This window comes from Podarcis pityusensis (genome assembly GCF_964106645.2).
Source record: "Podarcis pityusensis genome assembly, chromosome: 9".
Taxonomy (NCBI): domain Eukaryota; kingdom Metazoa; phylum Chordata; class Lepidosauria; order Squamata; family Lacertidae; genus Podarcis; species Podarcis pityusensis.
This window is the reverse complement of record NC_138034.1, coordinates 15460678-15481382: the sequence shown is the minus strand read 5'-3', so window position 1 is coordinate 15481382 and position 20705 is coordinate 15460678. Positions and strand designations below refer to the sequence as shown.

Below are 20705 nucleotides of genomic sequence, written 5' to 3'. Positions count from 1 at the left end.
CCACACTATGCCACTGGGTGGATTAAAAGAATTTGAAACTGGGAACATTACCCAATGCTAGACAACCTTCCATTGGTGCTTTTGTAAAGAGATCCTCTCTCATTTCTGCATTACATCACTTCTTGATTTGAAATCTTTCAGAAACTCTAATGCTGTGTTTTGAAAAGAGCAAATTAATAGCACCAGCTCTCAGAATTTCAAGACTGTCATGTTGTATTCGGTTATGTTACAAGACACGAGTGGTTTGACATGATGTGAGTGTTGCCTTTGTTTCCTAACAAGATTCAGAGAGACTTTGTTTTGTAATTTTAATAAAAGTAATGAGTCACAGTTTCCTTGTCTGAGAAACCTAATTGAGATAATATCAAAGTGACATGCTGCCTACATGATGACACTTATTTTGCAATTTTTGAAGACTTTTAAAAAAGCCTTTTAGTTTATGGGAACAGAGAAGGCCCGCAGTTGATTCACTTGCACAACAGCTGTGAATATGGGCAAATTTATACTCCATAGTTAGCCTTCCCCAACATCCACGTGTTTGGGACAGCAATTGCCACCCACTCCACTCAGCATGAGGAGGCTGATGGGAATTGCAGTTTGAAACTAGGGATACACATATTTTTGAGTCCATTATGTCTCCCCTTTCCACAAGGGGATTAGTTAAGATACCTTGGCACCTTTTGGAAGAAAGGGCAAGCTAAAAGTTAATTAATTAATGCCCATTCTGTGTGGACTTTTATCAGTGTAATTCTGGAGAATCATACTATTTTTGGGGGTTATAAACAAGTTCACAAGTTTTATGCGAATACTTTTCTGGGAAGCCAGCTTTTTTATTTTATCACAGATTTTATTCTGCCTTTTTGAGAAGATTTATATCCTTGTCTATGTCTATCTTTCTGTATTCTTGGCATGGATCTCTATTTTCAATATGTATTGCTGAGGAATAATGCTGCTTCCATTATTCAGAACGTACTTCCACCTGAAAATTAACATAGCATGTTTGGGATATTTTATATATATATATATGCATATATATATATGCAAAAAAACAGACATGCCATTTTTTAAATGGATTTTCGAAATGGTTGGTTTGCAACTTTGCATAAATACATTGTTCTGCATCTGAAGTGCTAATCAGTTTGCCGTTGCATTTGATGTTGAGATGATGCTTATCATGCTTCCTGTCAAAGCGACTGGCTGATTTCTGTGCACAGTCATGAGCTGTTGTATAAGACTCTTTTATTCTACATTGTTATTCATTATCTGCCATAGACTTAACTATGTAGCAAAACACTTGCTTTTTAGTGGATGTGTGGCAAGTGTTTGGAGACCTTGGACTCAGAGACACTGGCAAAGAAAAAACACTTTATGTGCGTTGTATGTGCATTATAACCCTGTGACACCAGATGGCGCTGTGGAGTTCCATTTTTGCCAACCCGATTTCTCATACAAAGTTTACAACACGTTTAACACTTCTTTGACATGTCTAGATCCAGCCCTTATCCCTTGTTCAGCACATGTATCAATAGCTGTTAATATTCTATTGTCACTTTGCATATCATGCTAAACTATAGCATGACATTCTGGAGGAATAAGGTACCATGAACACCCCTCCTTCTCTACTTCCTGTTTAGGGAAGTTTTTAATGTTTGATGTTTTATTGTGTTTTTAATATTCTGTTGGAAGCCACCCAGAGTGGCAGGGGAAACCCAGACAGATGGCCAGGGTATAAATAATAAATTGTTGTTGTTATCATTATTATTACTTCTGCCATATAGCCAGAAGGAGTTCAGAAGCTTTTTCTTTTGGCTAGCCATGGTTTGTCCTGTTACCCCGAGTGACATATTTTGACCAGTACTAACAGTGGTCAGTTTCAAACAAACCAACTTCAAACAATGGGTTAGAAAGCGCTTTTTAAAAAACCCAACCATAGTTGGTATTGACCACAGTTCTGGCTGGAGACAGTATGGTAAGCTGTGCTTAATTAAATGCAGAAGTGCCAATAATAATAATAATAATAATAATAATAATAATTTATTATTTATACCCCGCCCATCTGGCTGGGTCCCCCCAGCCACTCTAGGCGGCTTCCAACAAAACACTAAAATAAAATAACCTATTAAACATTAAAAGCTTCCCTAAACAGGGCTGCCTTTAGATGTCTTCTAAATGTCTGGTAGTTGTTTATCTCTTTGACATCTGGTGGGAGGGCATTCTAACGGCCGGGTGCCACTACCGAGAAGGCCCTCTGCCTGGTTCCCTGTAGCTTCATTTCTCGCAATGAGGGAACCGCCAGAAGCCCCTCGGCGCTGGACCTCAGTGTCCGAGCAGAACGATGGGGGTGGAGACGCTCCTTCAGGTATACTGGACCGAGGCTGTTTAGGGCTTTAAAGGTCAGCACCAACACTTTGAATTGTGCTCGGAAACGTATTTCTCGTCCCAGCTGTATGGGGAAGGAGAGGAAATGGCAGCGCACAAACCCAGCTTCCATTGAAGCTTGTGAACTTCCTTTCAAAGCTTGATTTAGTGTGAAGTGCAAACGTGTCCTTTCGGAATAAAAGTATCATGGATATTCACTGAATTCCTAGTTATTTGCTTCAACAGTTCAGCGCTGCCTTTAGATTAGGTGCTGTAATAGAAAAGTGGGGGGTCATCTACACTTCCACCTACCCTAACACTAGAAAAACCTGATATTTACTGCTAATAGAAGAGAACTTCAGTTGGGTTTTCTCAGGATTTTCTCCAATTGAGCACTATCTGAAGAAGTGTGCATGCACACGAAAGCTTATGCCCAGAACGAACTTTGTTGGTCTCTAAGGTAAAGGTAAAGGGACCCCTGACCATTAGGTCCAGTCGTGACCGACTCTGGGGTTGCGGCGCTCATCTCGCTTTACTGACTGAGGGAGCCGGCATACAGCTTCCGGGTCATGTGGCCAGCATGACTAAGCCGCTTCTGGCGAACCAGAGCAGCGCACAGAAACGCCGTTTACCTTCCCGCCAGAGCGGTACCTATTTATCTACTTGCACTTTGACGTGCTTTCGAACTGCTAGGTTGTCAGGAGCAGGGACCGAGCAACTGGAGCTCACCCCATCACAGGGATTTGAACCACTGACCTTCTGATCGGCAAGCCCTAGGCTCTGTGGTTTAGACCACAGCGCCACCCGCGTCCTGCTCTCTAAGGTGCTACTGGACAATTTTTTAATTTTAAAATTTCTTTTGACTGTGTCAGACCAACACGGCTACCTACCTGAATCTAGCAAAAAGCAGTGGGACAAAGGCAAAACTGCCTAAGACCTTTGCCTAGGGCAAGCAGAATTATAGAATCATAGAATGGTAGAATTGGAAGGGATCACAAGGGTCATCTAGTCCAACCCCCTGCAATGCAGGAATCTTTTGCCCAACATGGAGATCAGACTCACAACCCTGAGATTAAGGGTCTCATGCTCTACTGATGGACCTGTGAAGTGTGGACAAGCCCTATGGCAAAATATTAACTGTGCTGAAAAAAGGAAAGCAGCACATAACTTTAGTGCTAGCATTTTGTGAATAAACATGACTGGTTTTTTTAATCTGGTGATTTAAAGTCTATATTTCCATCAGAGTAATTAGATGCATGTTTTGCCTTATATTTCTCTCTTCACGTTGGTGTTTTTTCAGCTCTCTTCAGGAAAGAAGAAGCGTGAATGGTTTAAGTATCCTTTGTTCCGAGACTCATATTTCACAAAGAAGTAAGTTGAACTTTGCAGCTATGAGCAAATTATACTGAGTTTTTGGAAAATGTAAGAAGAAAGCAAGGTGATGATTGGATTTCTTAATAAACTGGTTTTTGTTTGCTTGTTTGTTCCCCCCATTATTGTAATTTTATTGGTGTTAGCCGCCCTGAGCCTGGCTCTGGCTGGGGAGGGCAGGGTATAAATAAAAATTTATTATTATTTATTATTATTTGGGAAATATAGCATGATAATATTGAGAAGGCCATCTTAATAAACAAAATATCTTTATAGATGATAAGTTGGCACATCTTACATTTCTTGAATTATTTCTTTCAAATAAAGAAAATATGCTAGCTTTACTTAATATCTCTTTTTTCCAGATAGCGTAGTTTGCTTCGGTTGTAAGGAAGGAAAAGTGCTTGAGCATAGCTCAAATGTCTTGTATTTCCCCCAGGGAGAAATGTTCTCACTGTTACTGTTCTTCTGTGGAGAACATGTGCAAGGTTTGTTTCAGGTGTGAAACCCAAGCAGCACAGAAACAGGATGTGTGAGTCACATGTGGATTCTTTGATGCGGCCTTCTCATCACACTTCACAAAGCCACTTGCGATGTACTTTTCGTACCCTGTGCACTTATCTGTAACCTTTGATCTCTTCCTTCTTTGATAAATGCTAGGGGAGTGTATGTATAGTCTAAGTATGTGTGGCGGTAGCAGAATCTGTTTTCAGAAAAATGTGTGCCACCAGACAGACAGGCAGGCAGTTGGGGATAATTCATACAAAGAGGTGGTGGTGCCAAACTGTTCTGTTCCCAAGTATCTCTTCTCAAAGCTTCTTCTTCATCCTACTTTTCTCCAGTCAGGGCTTGCTTCTGGAACTAGTTTCAGGAGAAAAACTTTGCTTCAAACTTCTTCTGAGCAACTGACATTTTAAACATGCAGGTCATAATGTTGTCACCACAAATTAGATGCTTAAGTAAAGTGTAATACAGTGGTACCTCGGGTTAAGTACTTAATTCGTTCCGGAGGTCCGTACTTAACCTGAAACTGTTCTTAACCTGAAGCACCACTTTAGCTAATGGGGCCTCCTGCTGCTGCGCCGCTGGAGCACGATTTCAGTTCTCATCCTGAAGCAAAGTTCTTAACCGGAGGTACTATTTCTGGGTTAGCGGAGTCAGTAACCTGAAGCATATGTAACCCGAGCTACCACTGTATAGGCAGGGCAGAGCGTAGGAGCAAACTTGGGGCTCATTCTGTTCGTCCCCTGATTTCTTCTGTTTGTCCCCTGATTTCTAGTCACAGATCCAAGAGGTCTTAAAAATAATAATAATTATCCCACAACTTTCTCTGGGAAAACCCATTGTTTACCTGCAGAAAATCCTATGAACGTTTGTAAACAGTGGCTTTTCCTGTGCAAAGCGATGGGACAAAAAAAGAGAGAGGAATAATTTGTGTAGTCAAATGAAATCGCAGGCAGGATTTGAATTATAAGCAGTGGATTGAGAATGACAATAAATGTAATAGAGGAAATAGGTATTAGATATAGTTTGACATATAAAGCAGCAGAATATGGGTGGAAAAAACACCACAGAGGTAAGGGTGAGATATCAGCTTGTTCATTTTGCAAGAATATTGAATTTGAAGTTAATGTGTTGAGGTTTTCAAAACTGAATGAAAATCGGTTCTATATTAAAAAGAACCTCTTGGGCTGTGACTAGATGGGACAAATGGACGTGTGTTTAACAGTGGAAAAACTGAGATGTGTTTCAATTGGTATGTGTGTGTGAATGAAAGGAGACAGAGAGAAAGAGGGTTTCCTCTTGGCTCATTTCCCTTCTCCTTAGCATTCTCACACAGTCCTCAGTCCAAGGTGCGCAGAGAACTGCCCCTACGAAATGTTCCGGTCTTAAACCAGCTATCCAAATAACACAAGATCAAAGCTAAATTTCACAGTGGAAAATGACAAAACAAGAAGAGCAGCAGGGATATATTCTCATCAATTGGAAAATGCTATTTAAAGTCAAGAGGGTTCCTGAGCCCAGACCGAGAGAATGATTGACACGGTGGGCCCTCCCATAGGATCAAAGGCCCCCCACCTCGTTCGCCCTCTCACACCCCTACAAACATTTATTCTTTAACCTTCCTATTCCATAGGACACTCTGTTTTTTGTTTTTATTTTGAGACTCTTCCTGGTTTTCAAAGGGAAGCCTGACTCTCTCTTGGGTGAGCAGAACTAGTCACATGGCTGTTTGAATCCTTGCTCTGGTGTTTAATTGAATAGCTGACACTCTCCCCAAGGGCAAAGGATTAAGGAGAGTTAATAGCGTTCCAACTTTTTCCCTCCTGTGAAGATGGCTAAACAACTGCTTGAAGTCAACTTCTGCCTGCTCATATTTAAGACTTAACCTGGACATGTTCAGGCACATTTTGTGCTCTGCAAAATAACCCTGCTGTCAGCTCTAGGCATTTAAAAACCACCAAACAATTCTCCCTCCCCTCCCACCCCTTTGCACCCTGGAAACCATGAGATGACTTTGAAGGCAGTGGGTATTGTTTTGATTCGTTTTTTGATCTTCCTTTTGATTCTTTTTCAAGTTTACATCCACAGCTTTCTGGCTGGAAATAGTAATGACTGGAAAGCTTCAGCTTTATTCAGTCAACATGATGTTAGGAAGATTCATAGAATTGTAGAAACTGGAAAGGACCACAAGGATCATCTGGTCCAACACAGGGCTTGAACTCACAACCCTGAGATTCTGCAGATGTTAAGAATCATAGAATCATAGAATCATAGAGTTGGAAGAGACCACAAGGGCCATCGAGTCCAACCCCCTGCCAAGCAGGAAACACCATCAGAGCACTCCTGACATATGCTTGTCAAGCCTCTGCTTAAAGACCTCCAAAGAAGGAGACTCCACCACACTCCTTGGCAGCAAATTCCACTGTCGAACAGCTCTTACTGTCAGGAAGTTCTTTCTAATGTTTAGGTGGAATCTTCTTTCTTGTAGTTTGGATCCATTGCTCCGTGTCCGCTTCTCTGGAGCAGCAGAAAGCAACCTTTCTCCCTCCTCTATGTGACATCCTTTTATATATTTGAACATGGCTATCATATCACCCCTTAACCTCCTCTTCTCCAGGCTAAACATGCCCAGCTCCCTTAGCCGTTCCTCATAAGGCATCGTTTCCAGGCCTTTGACCATTTTGGTTGCCCTCCTCTGGACACGTTCCAGTTTGTCAGTGTCCTTCTTGAACTGTGGTGCCCAGAACTGGACACAGTACTCCAGGTGAGGTCTGACCAGAGCAGAATACAGTGGCACTATTACTTCCCTTGATCTAGATGCTATACTCCTATTGATGCAGCCCAGAATTGCATTGGCTTTTTTAGCTGCCGCGTCACACAGGACGCGGAAGATGTTGAGAAGAAAAGTTTATAATGGAACTATTGATTAAATAGAGACAGATGCTCTTCATTTACCGTATTTTTTGCTCTATAAGACGCAACAGACCACAAGACGCACCTAGTTTTTGGAGGAGGAAAACAAGAAAAAAAATATATTCTGAATCTCAGAAGCCAGAACAGCAAGAGGGATCACTGTGCAATGAAAGCAGCAATCCCTCTTGCTGTTCTGGCTTCTGAGATAGCTGCACAGGCTGCATTCGCTCCATAAGATGCACACACATTTCCCCTTACTTTTTAGGACGGAGAAAGTGAGTCTTATACAGCAAAAAATACAGTAAATACAAAGGGTGCATTTTCATTGCATTCTCACAGCGACAAAGCACATCTTTGGAATCCTAGGTCAACAGGTTCAAGTTATGGCACCACTATGAAGCCATTACTGCTGCCTTGTTTCAATGACCCACAAATGGACCCTTTGGAGATGTGGGCTTTAGAGCTGATAAACTCATGGTCTGTTGTACTGTGGAGTCTTGGATTTCAGAGCAGATGTAGAGTTCCTTTTGGAAAAGGTGATCGTAGTCCCTTGCATAGCATCTCTGATCACTTGCATGATTTCAAAGAAGCAAAGGCACCGGCGCTGTAGCCCCCATTTATGGAATCTATCATGAGTTGAAGCAGGTTTCTTTTCTAAGTAAAGAGTGTAGCTTGGACCAAACAAGCAAGAAGCTCCATCAGTGATGTGAAAGGTCAAGGAAACTAATCATAAATGTACTTTCTTTCACCATGGTTTCACCTTTATGATGGGTTTGCATTTCCTTTACAAGAGAGCTAGCCAGCTGGCTACTGCAAAATAAGATATTTAACTTGGAAATAAAATCAAGGCTTTTGATTCCACATAGGATTCCTCTTTAGGGGTCCAGATTCCCATACGCCCAGTCTAAATCAGAATATAGTAGTTCATCACATGCCCCCTTACTGGTGTTTCAGTCAGCTACCCAGATCTTCCTCTACATTACTCCATTCCATTCCTTTCCCACTTGGACTTCCATGTCTTTCTGTCATGTCCACCCAAATAGCATTGGGTGTTCTCCATTTTTAGATACCCCCCTCTATTTTTTGTACTTTTCCAAACTGTGTGCTTCTCCCAAACCTGTTGATACCTCACTTGTGTGGTGTGTCATATTGGCTACATTAGCAACAGTATTCCCAGCCTAAACAGTGGTAATGTGGGGAACAATTCCTTGATACCACATTGTGATACTCTTTTTTGGGGGGAAAAATAGACAACCTTAGACTGCTATGTACCTCTAGAGTGTAATAAAAATGTGCTGAATAGTATAAACAGGTTTCTGAGAAAGTGGAGGCACATGAACCTTTGCAGAAGTTTTAATTAATATTGTCAGCAGCCCTGAGGCTTACTTAGAAGCAGGTTCTAGTGAAATGAATGTTAAATAAGGTAAATGGGATTAGTTTAGGGTACCCATATTATTTTCTGAAACTTGTATATTGAAGGGGACTTGTATAGCTTAATACTTGGATCAAGGGCTTGAAGTACCATCTGCTTAAATTGGTATCATTGGTACACTGATGGTGTTTCAGTCAGCTTTTAAAAAAGAGTTGATGGTTGATAAAAGGAAATGTAAAAAATCTGAATAGAATTGTGTGACAATGTTTTTAGTAGTTGCATGCATGCATCAATTTATTGGTTGCCTTTGGACTAGCCAATGTGTTGCCTTCCAGATGTTTTGTGTCACATTATTCATCAGACCCAGCCACCATGACCAATGGTCAGAGGTGATGATACTTTCAGATACAGCATCTGAAAGGCACCACATGAGCTATTCTAGGATTGTATTATCAAGTGGAGACTTTTTTGTGCAAACTAGCCATCACAGGTGCCACTTCATTGCAACTCAGTGCTCTTCTCTTCATAGAGTACATGCGTTTATCTTGGGAGAGTGTGGGCAGGTTATCATGTTAGAGAAATTGAGCAATTCTGTGTGCCTATTTGAAGCAACCCCTATTTTCTTTTAAAGGAGACTCCGAGGAAGAAAAGCCACCTCCCATCTCTCCATATGGGGAAACCTTCCTTATCAGCTGCCCAGAAGACACAGTGAGTTGTCGTTTACTAGCAAAATTTCTTTTGTTCTAATGGGGTGCAGTAGAGATAATAAAAACACATTATATGCCCTGTAGTGAGATCTGTGAACCGCCAGGAGACCTCTGGGTATAGGACGGTATATAAATTCATAAAATAATAAAATCATCATCATCATCTGGGCCACCCAGTGCCAGACTGCAGAAGAGATTTTGTCAAGTGCAGAACTTCATTTTTGGCAACAAATGTTAGTGATGATAGCCCATTCACTGTTATGGAATAAAGTAAAGGGGCTTGTGCATGAACACTACTGGAGTTAGTGTTAAGTTTGCTCATTAACAACAACAACAACAACAACAACAACAACAACAACAATTTATTATTATTATTTATACCCAGCCCATCTGGCTGGGTTTCCCCAGCCACTTGGGTGGCTACCAACAGAATATTAATAATAATTATAACAAAAGTGATAAAAGATCAAGCAATAAAAACTTCCCTAAACAGGACTGCTTTCAGACATCTTCTAAAAGTCAGATAGTTGTTTATGTCCTTGACATCTGATAGGAGGGTGTTCCACAGGGCAGGCGGCACTACCAAGAAGGCCCTCAGCGCTGGACCTCAGTGTCCGGGCAGAACGATGGGGGTGGAGACGCTCCTTCAGGTATACTGGGCTGAGGCTGTTTACCAAACATCCATCTAGTCTCGGCCTGTGTTCTTTTTCTTGGTTACATAAGAGTGTGACAAAATATTGGGAGAAAGGAGTGGAATGCTAGGAGTTGATGTATAAATTGCATTACTTATTAGGAGGCCCACAAAGTTAAAAGAGACTGACTTTGTTTATATAGAACAATCTAGAAGACTGGACTCATTAAAACAGGGGAAGAAGTAGATAACAGAAAATTAGCTATGGTCGAAATGGGTGATTTGTACTCTGTTTAATTTAGCTAAGAAATGATGCATGCGTTTAGGATGCCAGGGTTTTTGAACTGGGGAAGGAAGCTGCTCTTTGCTGTGCTGTGATGCCAGCATTGCGGGTGGTCAGAGGGTGGCATGGCAGCAACTACTTCGGTTGGGATCAGGTGACATAGGGTTTCATTTGATTCTGAAGAGCTACTGTCTTGTCAGTCTGAGTACATGTTGCTCTTGGGGCTAGCCTTCACTTCTTGTTTCAGCCCAGCAAGGACAAAGATATCCACTGAAGGTTGATGTTTTCTACTGTATTCCTAAACATATATTAAGAATAAATAGATGCCTTGTTGAGTTTGCATAAAACCCAGATCCCATGCAGTCATCGCTTTATGCAAGTTTCATTTGCAGGATTAATGACAGGGAAAATGATATGAAACTAAGATGGAGTTGCAGACAAGAGGCAGCACTATCCACAGACAGGTTTTTCGTGTGGCTAGATGTAAGACTGAAGAAGGATATTGGGCCAGACATGGAGAACACAAGGTTTTAGTTTATCGGAGGGATGCCTGGAGAAACATATTAATGAGACACTGGGGAATTGGAGGAGGAAGGTACATCAGTTGGAACTTAAGGCGTTTGTCTGTGCTGAAAAATGAGCTTCGATGTTAGCGATACTGGGCTGTGATTTCAACCAAGAAAGAAGTCATCAGTGAGCAATGATTCTCCCCACCTCAAGGTTGACAGTCACAAAAAGTCTCTTGTTTAACATGCTGCCCTTTAAAGTGGTCAATTTACGTGTTCTAAAGCATTACTTGAGATAGGATTTGCCCAGTTTGGTTTTTTTTTAATTCCCCCACCCTCTGTTCGGAAGTGCAAACGCTCTCACCCTTTTATTATAGGGTTAGCCAATGTGGTTCCTTCCAGATCTTGTTGGACTACAGTTCCCATTAGCTGGCATTGCCAGTGGTCAGAGATGATGGGAGTTATAGTTCATCAACATCTGGAGGGCATCATGTTAGCTTTATTACAGACAGGTTTTGGAAATATCCCTCAGAGGTTTGCTGCCTCATCTGACGCAATCTCACAATCCCTGCACTTGGATGTGTAGAACTAGTTTAGCAGTTATATGTATTGTTGTTGTTGACATCCGTCTGTCCCAGGAGACAATGGAAGAGTGTGCCTTGGGGGTAAAGTCAAACCACTGAAGAGTTACTGTGGCTGAAGAGACCGATATGGGAGAGACATGTTTTGTTGCAGCTGGGGCAGATGAAGGTGTCCAGTTTTGCTGCTGCAGATGCACTATGGCGTTTCTTCTCTCTGTGCTCCTCCTACACAACCTGACGGTCAGCAAAATCCTATGCATATTTACTCAGAAGTAAATCCCACTACGCTCAGTGGGACTTAATCCCAGGAAAAAATATGCATAGGATAGCAATTTAAGTGACAATGTCCTCAACAGTAAAGCCATTGTTTAATAGCCAATAAATAATTACAATATTGGACCAGCAGAGCTACATTTTTAGCTGAAGCTTCATGACTACAACTCTGAATAATAATAATAATAATAATAATAATAATAATAATAATTTATTTATACCCCGCCCATCTGGCTGGGTTTTCCCAGCCACTCTGGGCGGCTTCCAACAAAATATTAAAATACAATACTCTTTTAAACATTAAAAGCTTCCCTAAACAGGGTTGCCTCAGATTTTTTTTTTTTGATGGATCCTTAAAATAAGAAAATATTCAACTGCTTCAGTTAATTTATGAAACACTGGGATAATTGCATAGCTTAGCTGTTTTTGCATATGGGGACCTCATACTGGGTGGTGACCTGCATGTCTGAAGAATCACTTAGTGGGAAACAGTCAATACTATGAATAGAAAACAGGGAAATAAAGCGGGTTATCACTGCAAATGTGATTGGGCTGATGTGAGACCAGGTGGAGAATGGTTCCTCTTCTGTATTTCCTATTGTTGTTTAACTGTACGGCCTCATTTTTGTAGAGTGGGTGTACACTGCACCCTCATGACTTCACACTTATTCATTTATAATTCTTACATACTGATTAATATGCAAGATCTCTAGGTGGTTTACACAATAAGCTTATTAAAGAAATCTATATCACAATAGTATAACCAAAGACACAAACACCCACCCACCCACAAAATAATACACCAGTAAAACCCTACGCCCCTGAGTACTCATCAGCTAAATAAGGCATTGCAGTGATAAACCAGGGAAAGATCTTCTGGTACGAAAGAAGCTATAATTTCTTCAGTTGTGCCGGTTATCAAACTTCAGGACAGGGGTGTCCAAACTCTGGCCTGCAGGACAAAGTCGACCTGATAGGCATTGGGAACAGCTCTAGCTAGATCCAAATTTGCCAACAGTGGTAAACCTTGGCTGGCCAAGAACTGTACATTTCACTAGCTAAGCTGGTCCACTTGGGTTCAGAAACTTGTTTAATAATAATAATAATAATAATAATAATAATAATAATAATAATTTACTATTTATACCCCGCCCATCCAGCTGGGTTTCCCCAGCCACTCTGGGCTGCTCCCAACAGAATAAAAAGCACAATAAAACATCAAACATTAAAAACCTCCCTAAACAGGGCTACCTTCAGATGTCTTCTAAAAGTCAGATAGTTGTTTATTTCCTTGACATCTGATGGGAGGGCGTTCCACAAGGCAGGCGCCACTACCGAGAAGGCCCTCTGCCTGGTTCCCTGTAGCCTCACTTCTTGCAGTGAGGGAACTGTTGGAAGACCCTCAGAGCAGGACCTCAGTGTCCGGGCTGAAAGGTGGGGGTGGAGACGCTCCTTCAGGTATACAGGGCTGAGGCCATTTAGAGCTTTAAAGGTCAGCACCAACACTTTGAATTGTGCTCGGAAATGTACTGGGAATCAATGTAGGTCTTTCAGGACCTGTGTTATATTGTCTCGGTGGCCACTCCCAGTCACCAGTGTAGCTGCCGCATTCTGGATTAGTTGTAGTTTCTGGGTCACCTTCAAAGGTAGCCCCACATAGAGTGCATTGCAGTTGTCCAAGTGGGAGATATCCAGAGCATGCACCACTCTGGCGAGACAGTCTGCCAGCAGATAGGGTCTCAGCCTGCATACCAAATGGAGCTGGTAGACAGCTGCCCTGGACACAGAATTGGCCTGCGCGTCCATGGACAGCTGTAAGTCCAAAATGACTCCCAGGCTGCGCACCTGGTCCTTCAGGGGCACAGTTACCCCATTCAAGACCAGGGAGTCCCTCACATCTGCCCACCCCCTGTTTGTGTTTCATGGGATAGAAACCTGAGGGATGGAAATCCTGTTACATTACTGGAAGTCTCTTCTGCTTGTGCATGGACATTTCTGGATGCAACCAACATCCTTTTAGCTCTCCAAAAATTACCCATTTAACTATTTAGCTTTGCAATCTCTATTTGCAGGAAAACTATGTCAAAGAACTTTCAAGCACACTGGAAGAGAACAGAGACGACGAAAACACTCACGGGGAGAGCCTTCTGAACAAAACACGGTATTGGATTATAACTTTTGGTTAAACATCATACATCTCTCTCTTGATTTAAATGCTTGGAATTAGAACTTGTGTATCAGAATCAGGATTTCGTGGGTTGGGTTTTTTTTAATACTGACAAATTGCATTATTTTTGCAACCTGTATACATTATTATTATTATCACCACTATTTCAATGAATTTATAGCCAGCATGGTCTGGTTCTCGCACACCCCTGTGCTGCTGCTGCTCTCTTCTTCTAGAGTTCTTTCAGAAATCTGTTTTTTTCATTCTTTGCGCTAAAGTGGAGTCCTGATGTTACATAAGAAGCTGACAATGATCAAAAGTGTTCAGCTGCATAGGTGCTCCAACTTGATTTGGCCTACTGCCCCCTTTTCAGAAAAATAATAATAATTACTCAGCGCCCCCTGGAAACAGAAAGATGCAGTGACAAATTTTTGTTATTTTATGTAACTATATTTCCATAGTAAAGAAAGATGTCGTTGTAAATAAGACACCTCGAAGCTTGAAGTTATAAAATTATTTATTAAGCTCAACTGTAGTAACATTTGCATTACATACAGAAAATTAAGATAACGAAGGATAACATTAAAAATAATCCCAATGAGAAGGATGAGCCTGGTGCACAGGCAAGCTGCGATCCACTTCCTGGGCCTGGGTGAAGCCTATTTTCTTACTTTCTTTTTGCTTCCACCAGCCCCTTATTTTTATTCAATGGCTCCCAATTGCACCTGAGGATACTACCGCTCCCCCCGATCATTGCCGTGCCCCCCAGACGGCAGTACAGTGGTGCCTCGCAAGACGAAATTAATCCGTTCCGCGAGTCTCTTCATCTTGCGGTTTTTTCGTCTTGTGAAGCACGGCTATTAGCGGCTTAGTGGCTTAGCGGCTATTAGCGGCTTAGCGGCTTAGCGGCTATTAGCAGCTTAGCGGCTTAGCGGCTATTAACGGCTTAGCGGCTTAGCGGCTTTAAGAAAAAGGAAACAAACTCGCAAGACGTTTCGTCTTGCGAAGCAAGCCCATAGGGAAATTCGTCTTGCGGACCGACTCAAAAAACGGAAAACTCTTTCGTCTTGCGCGTTTTTCGTCTTGTGAGGCATTTGTCTTGCGAGGCACCACTGTATCACCCATTTTCGGAAACACTGCTCTAGGGAATCACCACCAACCAAGGGAGGCACCTCTGAGCTGGTAAACCTGGTGTGGAAGTGAGGATTAGAGCTACTTCAAATATTTTTATTTTTTCCTGTTTGCTTCTTTAAGATGTACCTAGCGAAGCAGGGATAAAATGGCCCAAGGCACACATCTTTAATAATGGAATGGTCAGAGGAAAATTGTGCTGCGAGAAAGACTGGCTCTCCAGAATTCTGCTAGTTGTATATTTCAGATTAATATCCTCCCATTGCAAATACTAATATCTTTGACTGTCTTTCCCCCGCTTCCCTGTACAAAGTGCCTGTCCTCCCGAACACACTTACTAGGATGCAATTTCCACCGAATTCTGTGGGGCTTACGTTACAGTAAATATGCTTAGGAGCAGATCTAAGTGTTTACAAGATGAAAACTGGAGAAAAGTAACATTCACTTGGCGTTATTGCTTTCATCATTTTTTTTGGTTCAAAATAGTAGTAAATAGGGTTATAAAACGCATGCTGATAATCCATGATCGCAGTCACAGGTACGACCACCCATAAAATAGGCCCTGTATTTATTATCATTGGCCGATATCCAACTAAACAATTCTGCTAGCTCAAGTGCTTTTCACTACAAAGGAACTTCTCTTCTCCTCATGTGCTCCCTAAATCTGCTCCGGAGGGTTGGGAGAACCCCTCAGAACATAGGGGGTTCACAGAAAGGGAAGAGGGAGAAGAAGTTCCACTGCACAGCCAAAAGTACTTGTGCTAGTAGAACTGTTTAGTAGCAGTGGTACCTCGGGTTAAGTACTTAATTCATTCCAGAGGTCCGTTCTTAACCTGAAACTGTTCTTAACCTGAGGTACCACTTTAGCTATTGGGGCCTCCTGCTGCTGCTGCGCCACTGCTGCACGATTTCTATTCTCATCCTGAAGCAAAGTTCTTAACCCGAGGTACTATTTCTGGGTTAGCGGAGTCTGTAACCTGAAGCGTATGTAACCCGAGGTACCACTGTATTCGTAGTGGTTTCTTTCTAGACTGACCTTCATTTGAAAAGCAACAATATATAAAACGATATAAAGATAAAAACCTTACGTAATCTTAAAACATTAGACATTATATTAGACATCAGAGACCAACAATCGGTTGCCAATGTTCTAAATACAACACATAGCAGGGATGTAGAATCATAGACATGAGCAAAAATATGGCCACACCCACCCTGTCTCCCCCCGCTTTTTTTTACTGTCATCCCAGTTCCTATTTTGCCAGAAATTGATTGTAAAACCCTGTAGGTATCTCAGAGTAGCCTGGGGTTTGTTTTATAGCTCCAGTTGGGCTTCAAGGCTTGTCTACTACTTCCAGTTTAGTCTGGGTGGTGGTGGGTGGCTCCTCCTACAGGATGTGAGTGGTGCTGTGGTCTAAACCACTGAGGCTCTTGGGCTTGCCAATTGGAAGGTTGGCGGTTCAAATCCCCATGATGGAGTGAGCTCCTGTTGCTCTGCCCCAGCTCCTGCCAACCTAGCAGTTTGAAAGCATGCCAGTGCAAGTAGATAAATAGGTACTGCTGTGACAGGAAGGTAAACGGCATTTCCATGCTCTCTGGTTTCCATCACAGTGTTCTGTTGCACCAGAAGTGGTTTAGTCATGCTGGCCACATGACCCAGAAAGCTGTCTCTGGACAAATGCTGGCTCCCTAGGCCTGAAAGCTAGATGAGCGCCACAACCCCATAGTCGCCTTTGACTGGACTTAACCATCCAGAGGTCCTTTACTTTTACCTTTTTACCTACAGGAGGAAAAAATATTTCCATGGCACTGCCTATATCTTTCAGCTGGAGGCACCATCCATTACAGTTGTGATGTGGAGTCTTCCCAGGATAATCTACTTTTCGAACCACAACTCCCCAATTGACACCCCTTGCCAGTTCTGCTTTGCACCCCCCTTGAGTGTTTTTCCCTAGCTAGAATGTTTCTTGGAAATGTGGTATTGTTTGCCTGGATAGAGGCATATGCATGTGTGTGTTTGCATGTGTCGAAACCAGCCCACTGAGAAAAAGTATAATTTACATTTTTTGCTGTGGTCACTTGTGCCTCTGGCTCTGAAGTTTAGCCCTCAGCCTGAAAAAAGGGTTCTCTTATCTTTCAAAAGCACAGCGGACTTCAGCAGGTCTCTTTACGACATTTATGTGGGATGTTTTGTTGTTTTCATATGCTTGTTGTTCCGAATTAAATTGCAACGCCCTGTGGCAAAAGAGGAAGATTGATTGTCTGAAGTAGCGTTACTTTGTGTGTTTGCTTTCAGTACTCTTAATAATCAGAAACAGAAAACCGCTGAAGATGTGGCGAACAATGAATTAGTAACCCAGGAGGATACGTTTGTACCGCCAAACAGATTTGCTGGGGAATCTGAATACTCTTCAGTGAAAGAATATGCTCAATATACACGGAAAGGAAAATATAAAACATCAAAAAGGCTCAGACGTGGGAAGCTCGACCTCAGTGCTAAGGAGCAGACATATTCTTCCCACCATGGTGGTGCTGATGATTTGGCCAGTAGCCCCAAAGACTCAATATCACCATATGCTTGCTTTTATGGTCCTTCAGGAAAGAAGGCTAAAGAAGGATGGCTGGATAAGTTGTCTCCTCAGGGGTATGTCATCTTTAACTCTAAGAATGTTTCTTTCTTAATGGGACTTTGTAACATGTAACCAGTAGGTGACTGGTTCTGCTTGCTCTCCTTTTTGTCTTCTGAAAAGCCTGAGAGGTTAATGGGCACCAATAGCTTTGTAAGAAATGGTAGACAAACAACACAATCCTAACCATGTCTCCTCAGAAATAAATCCAATTGAATCCAATGGGGTATGATCCCAAGTAACTGGGGCTGGGATTGCAGCCTATCAGCAGACTCCACTTTGTGCTTACTCAGAAATACGCCCCACTGTAGTCAGTGGTCAGTAGTGTGCAAAGGATTGCAGCCGATTGTTGTTATTGATATTAATTCTCTTTTTTTTTGGTAACATCTTTATTGAAAGTTCAAAAAGTGCATAACTATATATGCACCAAACATGGTGAGACGCAAACAAAAAAGAGAAAAGGGAAAAGGGAAACAGAACCCGTGCAGAAGGAAAAACAAAGGGGGGAGGGGAAAAAACCCCACATTGTATATTTTACAAGGTTGTTATTGTACTTCACCAGATCTTAACCTATTACAGTATTTGTAAGAATGGATTCCAAATATCATTGAATTTGCCCATGGCAAGTCTCCGTTTATATGTAAGTTGTCTGTATGTTGTGAGTTTGTATAAGTCTTCAACCCAATCATAGAAGCGAGATGCATTATAATTTTTCCAATTCATCAGTATCAGTCTTTTTGCTGTGGTAAGGGCATGGAGAATCCACTCGTATTGTCCTTTTGTAAGGTTCCATGTGCTGGGTATATAATTCAAGAGGATATTTTGCTCTGTAAAGGTAAGGTTGTTCCATCCAGTTCTGTTGAAGGTTGCAGGTACCTTCTGCCAAAACCTCTTTCAATATAGGACAATGAAAAACCATATGTTTTAGAGAAGCATTATCCCTACTGCATCTCCAACAGTTAGATACCTTAGACAGCCCTGTTAAAAACAATTCTTGTATCTTTATTTTTAGATCTTCTTATGATTTACGTGGAAATTGTTTCGATTTGGTTGTGTACTTTCTGATGTGGTGTTTTTGGTTTTTTTGGCCTTTTTATGTTTGTAATTATGTAAATCTTTTAATGTTGTAAGCCTCCTTGAACATGGTTTTAACGATGGGAAGGCGGCATACAAATATGATGATGATGATTCATCTGCACCATTGGTGTTCCATCTCTCCAAATAACTTTTTTTCTTTTTCTTGATTTGCACACAGAAAACATGTGTTTCAAAAGCGCTGGGTAAAATTTGACGGTGAAAGCATTTCTTATTACAATAATGACAAGGTAAGTTTGCACTGGTCAGATAATATGTACTTGGTTAGATCTGTTAGTGTGTACAGTCGTACCTTGGAAGTCAAACAGAATCCGTTCTGGAAGTCCGTTCGACTTCCAAAACAGTTGGAAACCAAAGCACAGCTTCTGATTGGCTGCAGGAAGCTCCTGCAGCCAATCAGAAGCTGCGGAAGCCCCGTCGGAAATTCGGCTTCCAAAAGAGTGTTCGAAAACCAGAACACTCACTTCTGGGTTTCGATTGTTCGGGAGCCGATTTGTTTGGGAGCCAAGTGGCGTTTGAGATCCAAGGTATGACTGTACTTAGTTGCATCTTACTGGTTGTACAAACTTAGGGGAATGTTGCACACCTTCCAATTCTGCTAAATATGAAATACGAAAAGCAGTTGCCATAACATAGCAGTGGGAAACCTTTTTCAGCCCAAGGGATGTACTTCCTAATGGGCGACTTTGCGGCAGCTGTATTCCAGTGGTGTGCGAGCACTGGCCAAAGTGGATGCAGCCAAAGAGATGACTTTCAACTTCAGTAGACTAGGCCATACTCCAGCCACGCAAAGGACAGAGGCTTCTACACACACCTCCCTCTGTCCATGCAGGCAAGAAGCACTATCAGAGTTCAAGGGCATTTTTCAGCCACAGCACTCAAGCAAGTTAAGGAGCAGAGCTGGGGAAAGTCTGGAGGGCTGACTAGAGAGGTCTGGACTTGAGGGACTTTGCTTACAATTGCAAAATCACACACATGGTTATTAAGAAAAATACTGTAAAAACAGCACTACAATACAATCCTGGGCTGTAGGATTTTATGCCCTACCAATAATTGTAACAGTCTCATTCTTAGTTCACATGTTGGAAAAGGAACCTCTCTTATGATTTCATTTTTAAAACTAGCATTGTTCTGTAGCAGTTGAGATACTGATGTGATTTTAAGTGTGTGTGTGTGTGTGGCAATTTTTTTAAATTTTGATTAAAGGATGCATTTCAAAACTGGGAAGGGGAGAGATTGTGGAATCCTCAGCAGCTTACACATACCTGTGCTGGATATTTTCACTGTGACTGTAATGCAGCAGCAGTACCAAATTCAGACAGTAGATGCCTGCAGACACCAGTACATAATTTCTGGAAGGAGAGCTGCCAGAAATTTTATAATCAAGCTAGTCCACTATGGTGAAATACACAGCAATGATGCTTCATGTATGGCAACCTGAGAAAAATAACAAAGTACATGTAGTGTACAATAACCCCCACATACATAACGGTTGTTATCGCTGGTAGGAAATGCTGAGTTCAAGCTGCTCATGCAACTACTTTCACTGTAAGACAAAACAGCCATTCTGTTGCAATTTTTCTACTGCACTTTGAGCTCATCTCTTCTGCTGTACAACATTTTTTTGACCTTTAAAGCACATAATAATAATAATAATTTTTATTTATACCCCGCCCTCCCCAGCCAAGGCCGGGCTCAGGGTGGCTAACAATCAATAATAAAAACAAGTTGAATGAATACAACTTAAAAACAAGATTAAAATACAACATTAAAATATTAAAATGCAGCCTCATCACAGGAGGAGAAAGGAAAAAGAAAGAGGGGGAGGGAATCAAATTGGCTCCATGCCACAGGCCAGGCAGAACAACTCTGTCTTACAGGCCCTGCGGAAAGAAATCAGATCCTGCAGGGCCCTGGTCTCATGAGGCAGAGCGTTCCACCAAGCCGGAGCCAGAGTTGAAAAGGCCCTTCAGAAGTTTTCCATGCAAATTGTAGCATGAATGAGTAGGGAATGGGGCAAGGTCAACTAGCCCAAACCCCGGGCACCCACACATACAGTGTGGACATCTCCAAGGAGGGAGACTTAGTATTTGTGCCTCTGTACACAAAGATTCCCTCTCTGCAGACATTTACGCTGTATGTGACAACATCAGCTGGTGGAACCTGTTGGTGTGGCCTACTCATGT

General features: G+C 41.9%; 1 protein-coding gene across 3 annotated transcripts in view; it reads left to right on the top strand.

The window, feature by feature from the left end:
- ARAP2 (ArfGAP with RhoGAP domain, ankyrin repeat and PH domain 2) overlaps window positions 1-20705 on the top strand; it is a 136802-nt gene that overhangs the window by 15111 nt on the left and 100986 nt on the right. For all 3 annotated transcript variants that reach the window (XM_081019781.1, XM_081019779.1, XM_081019780.1), the window contains 5 exons: window positions 3659-3729; window positions 9150-9226; window positions 13572-13660; window positions 17094-17441; window positions 18680-18749. In XM_081019781.1, the coding sequence (XP_080875907.1) occupies window positions 3659-3729; window positions 9150-9226; window positions 13572-13660; window positions 17094-17441; window positions 18680-18749 (655 nt within the window). The remainder of the gene's footprint in view (window positions 1-3658; window positions 3730-9149; window positions 9227-13571; window positions 13661-17093; window positions 17442-18679; window positions 18750-20705) is intronic.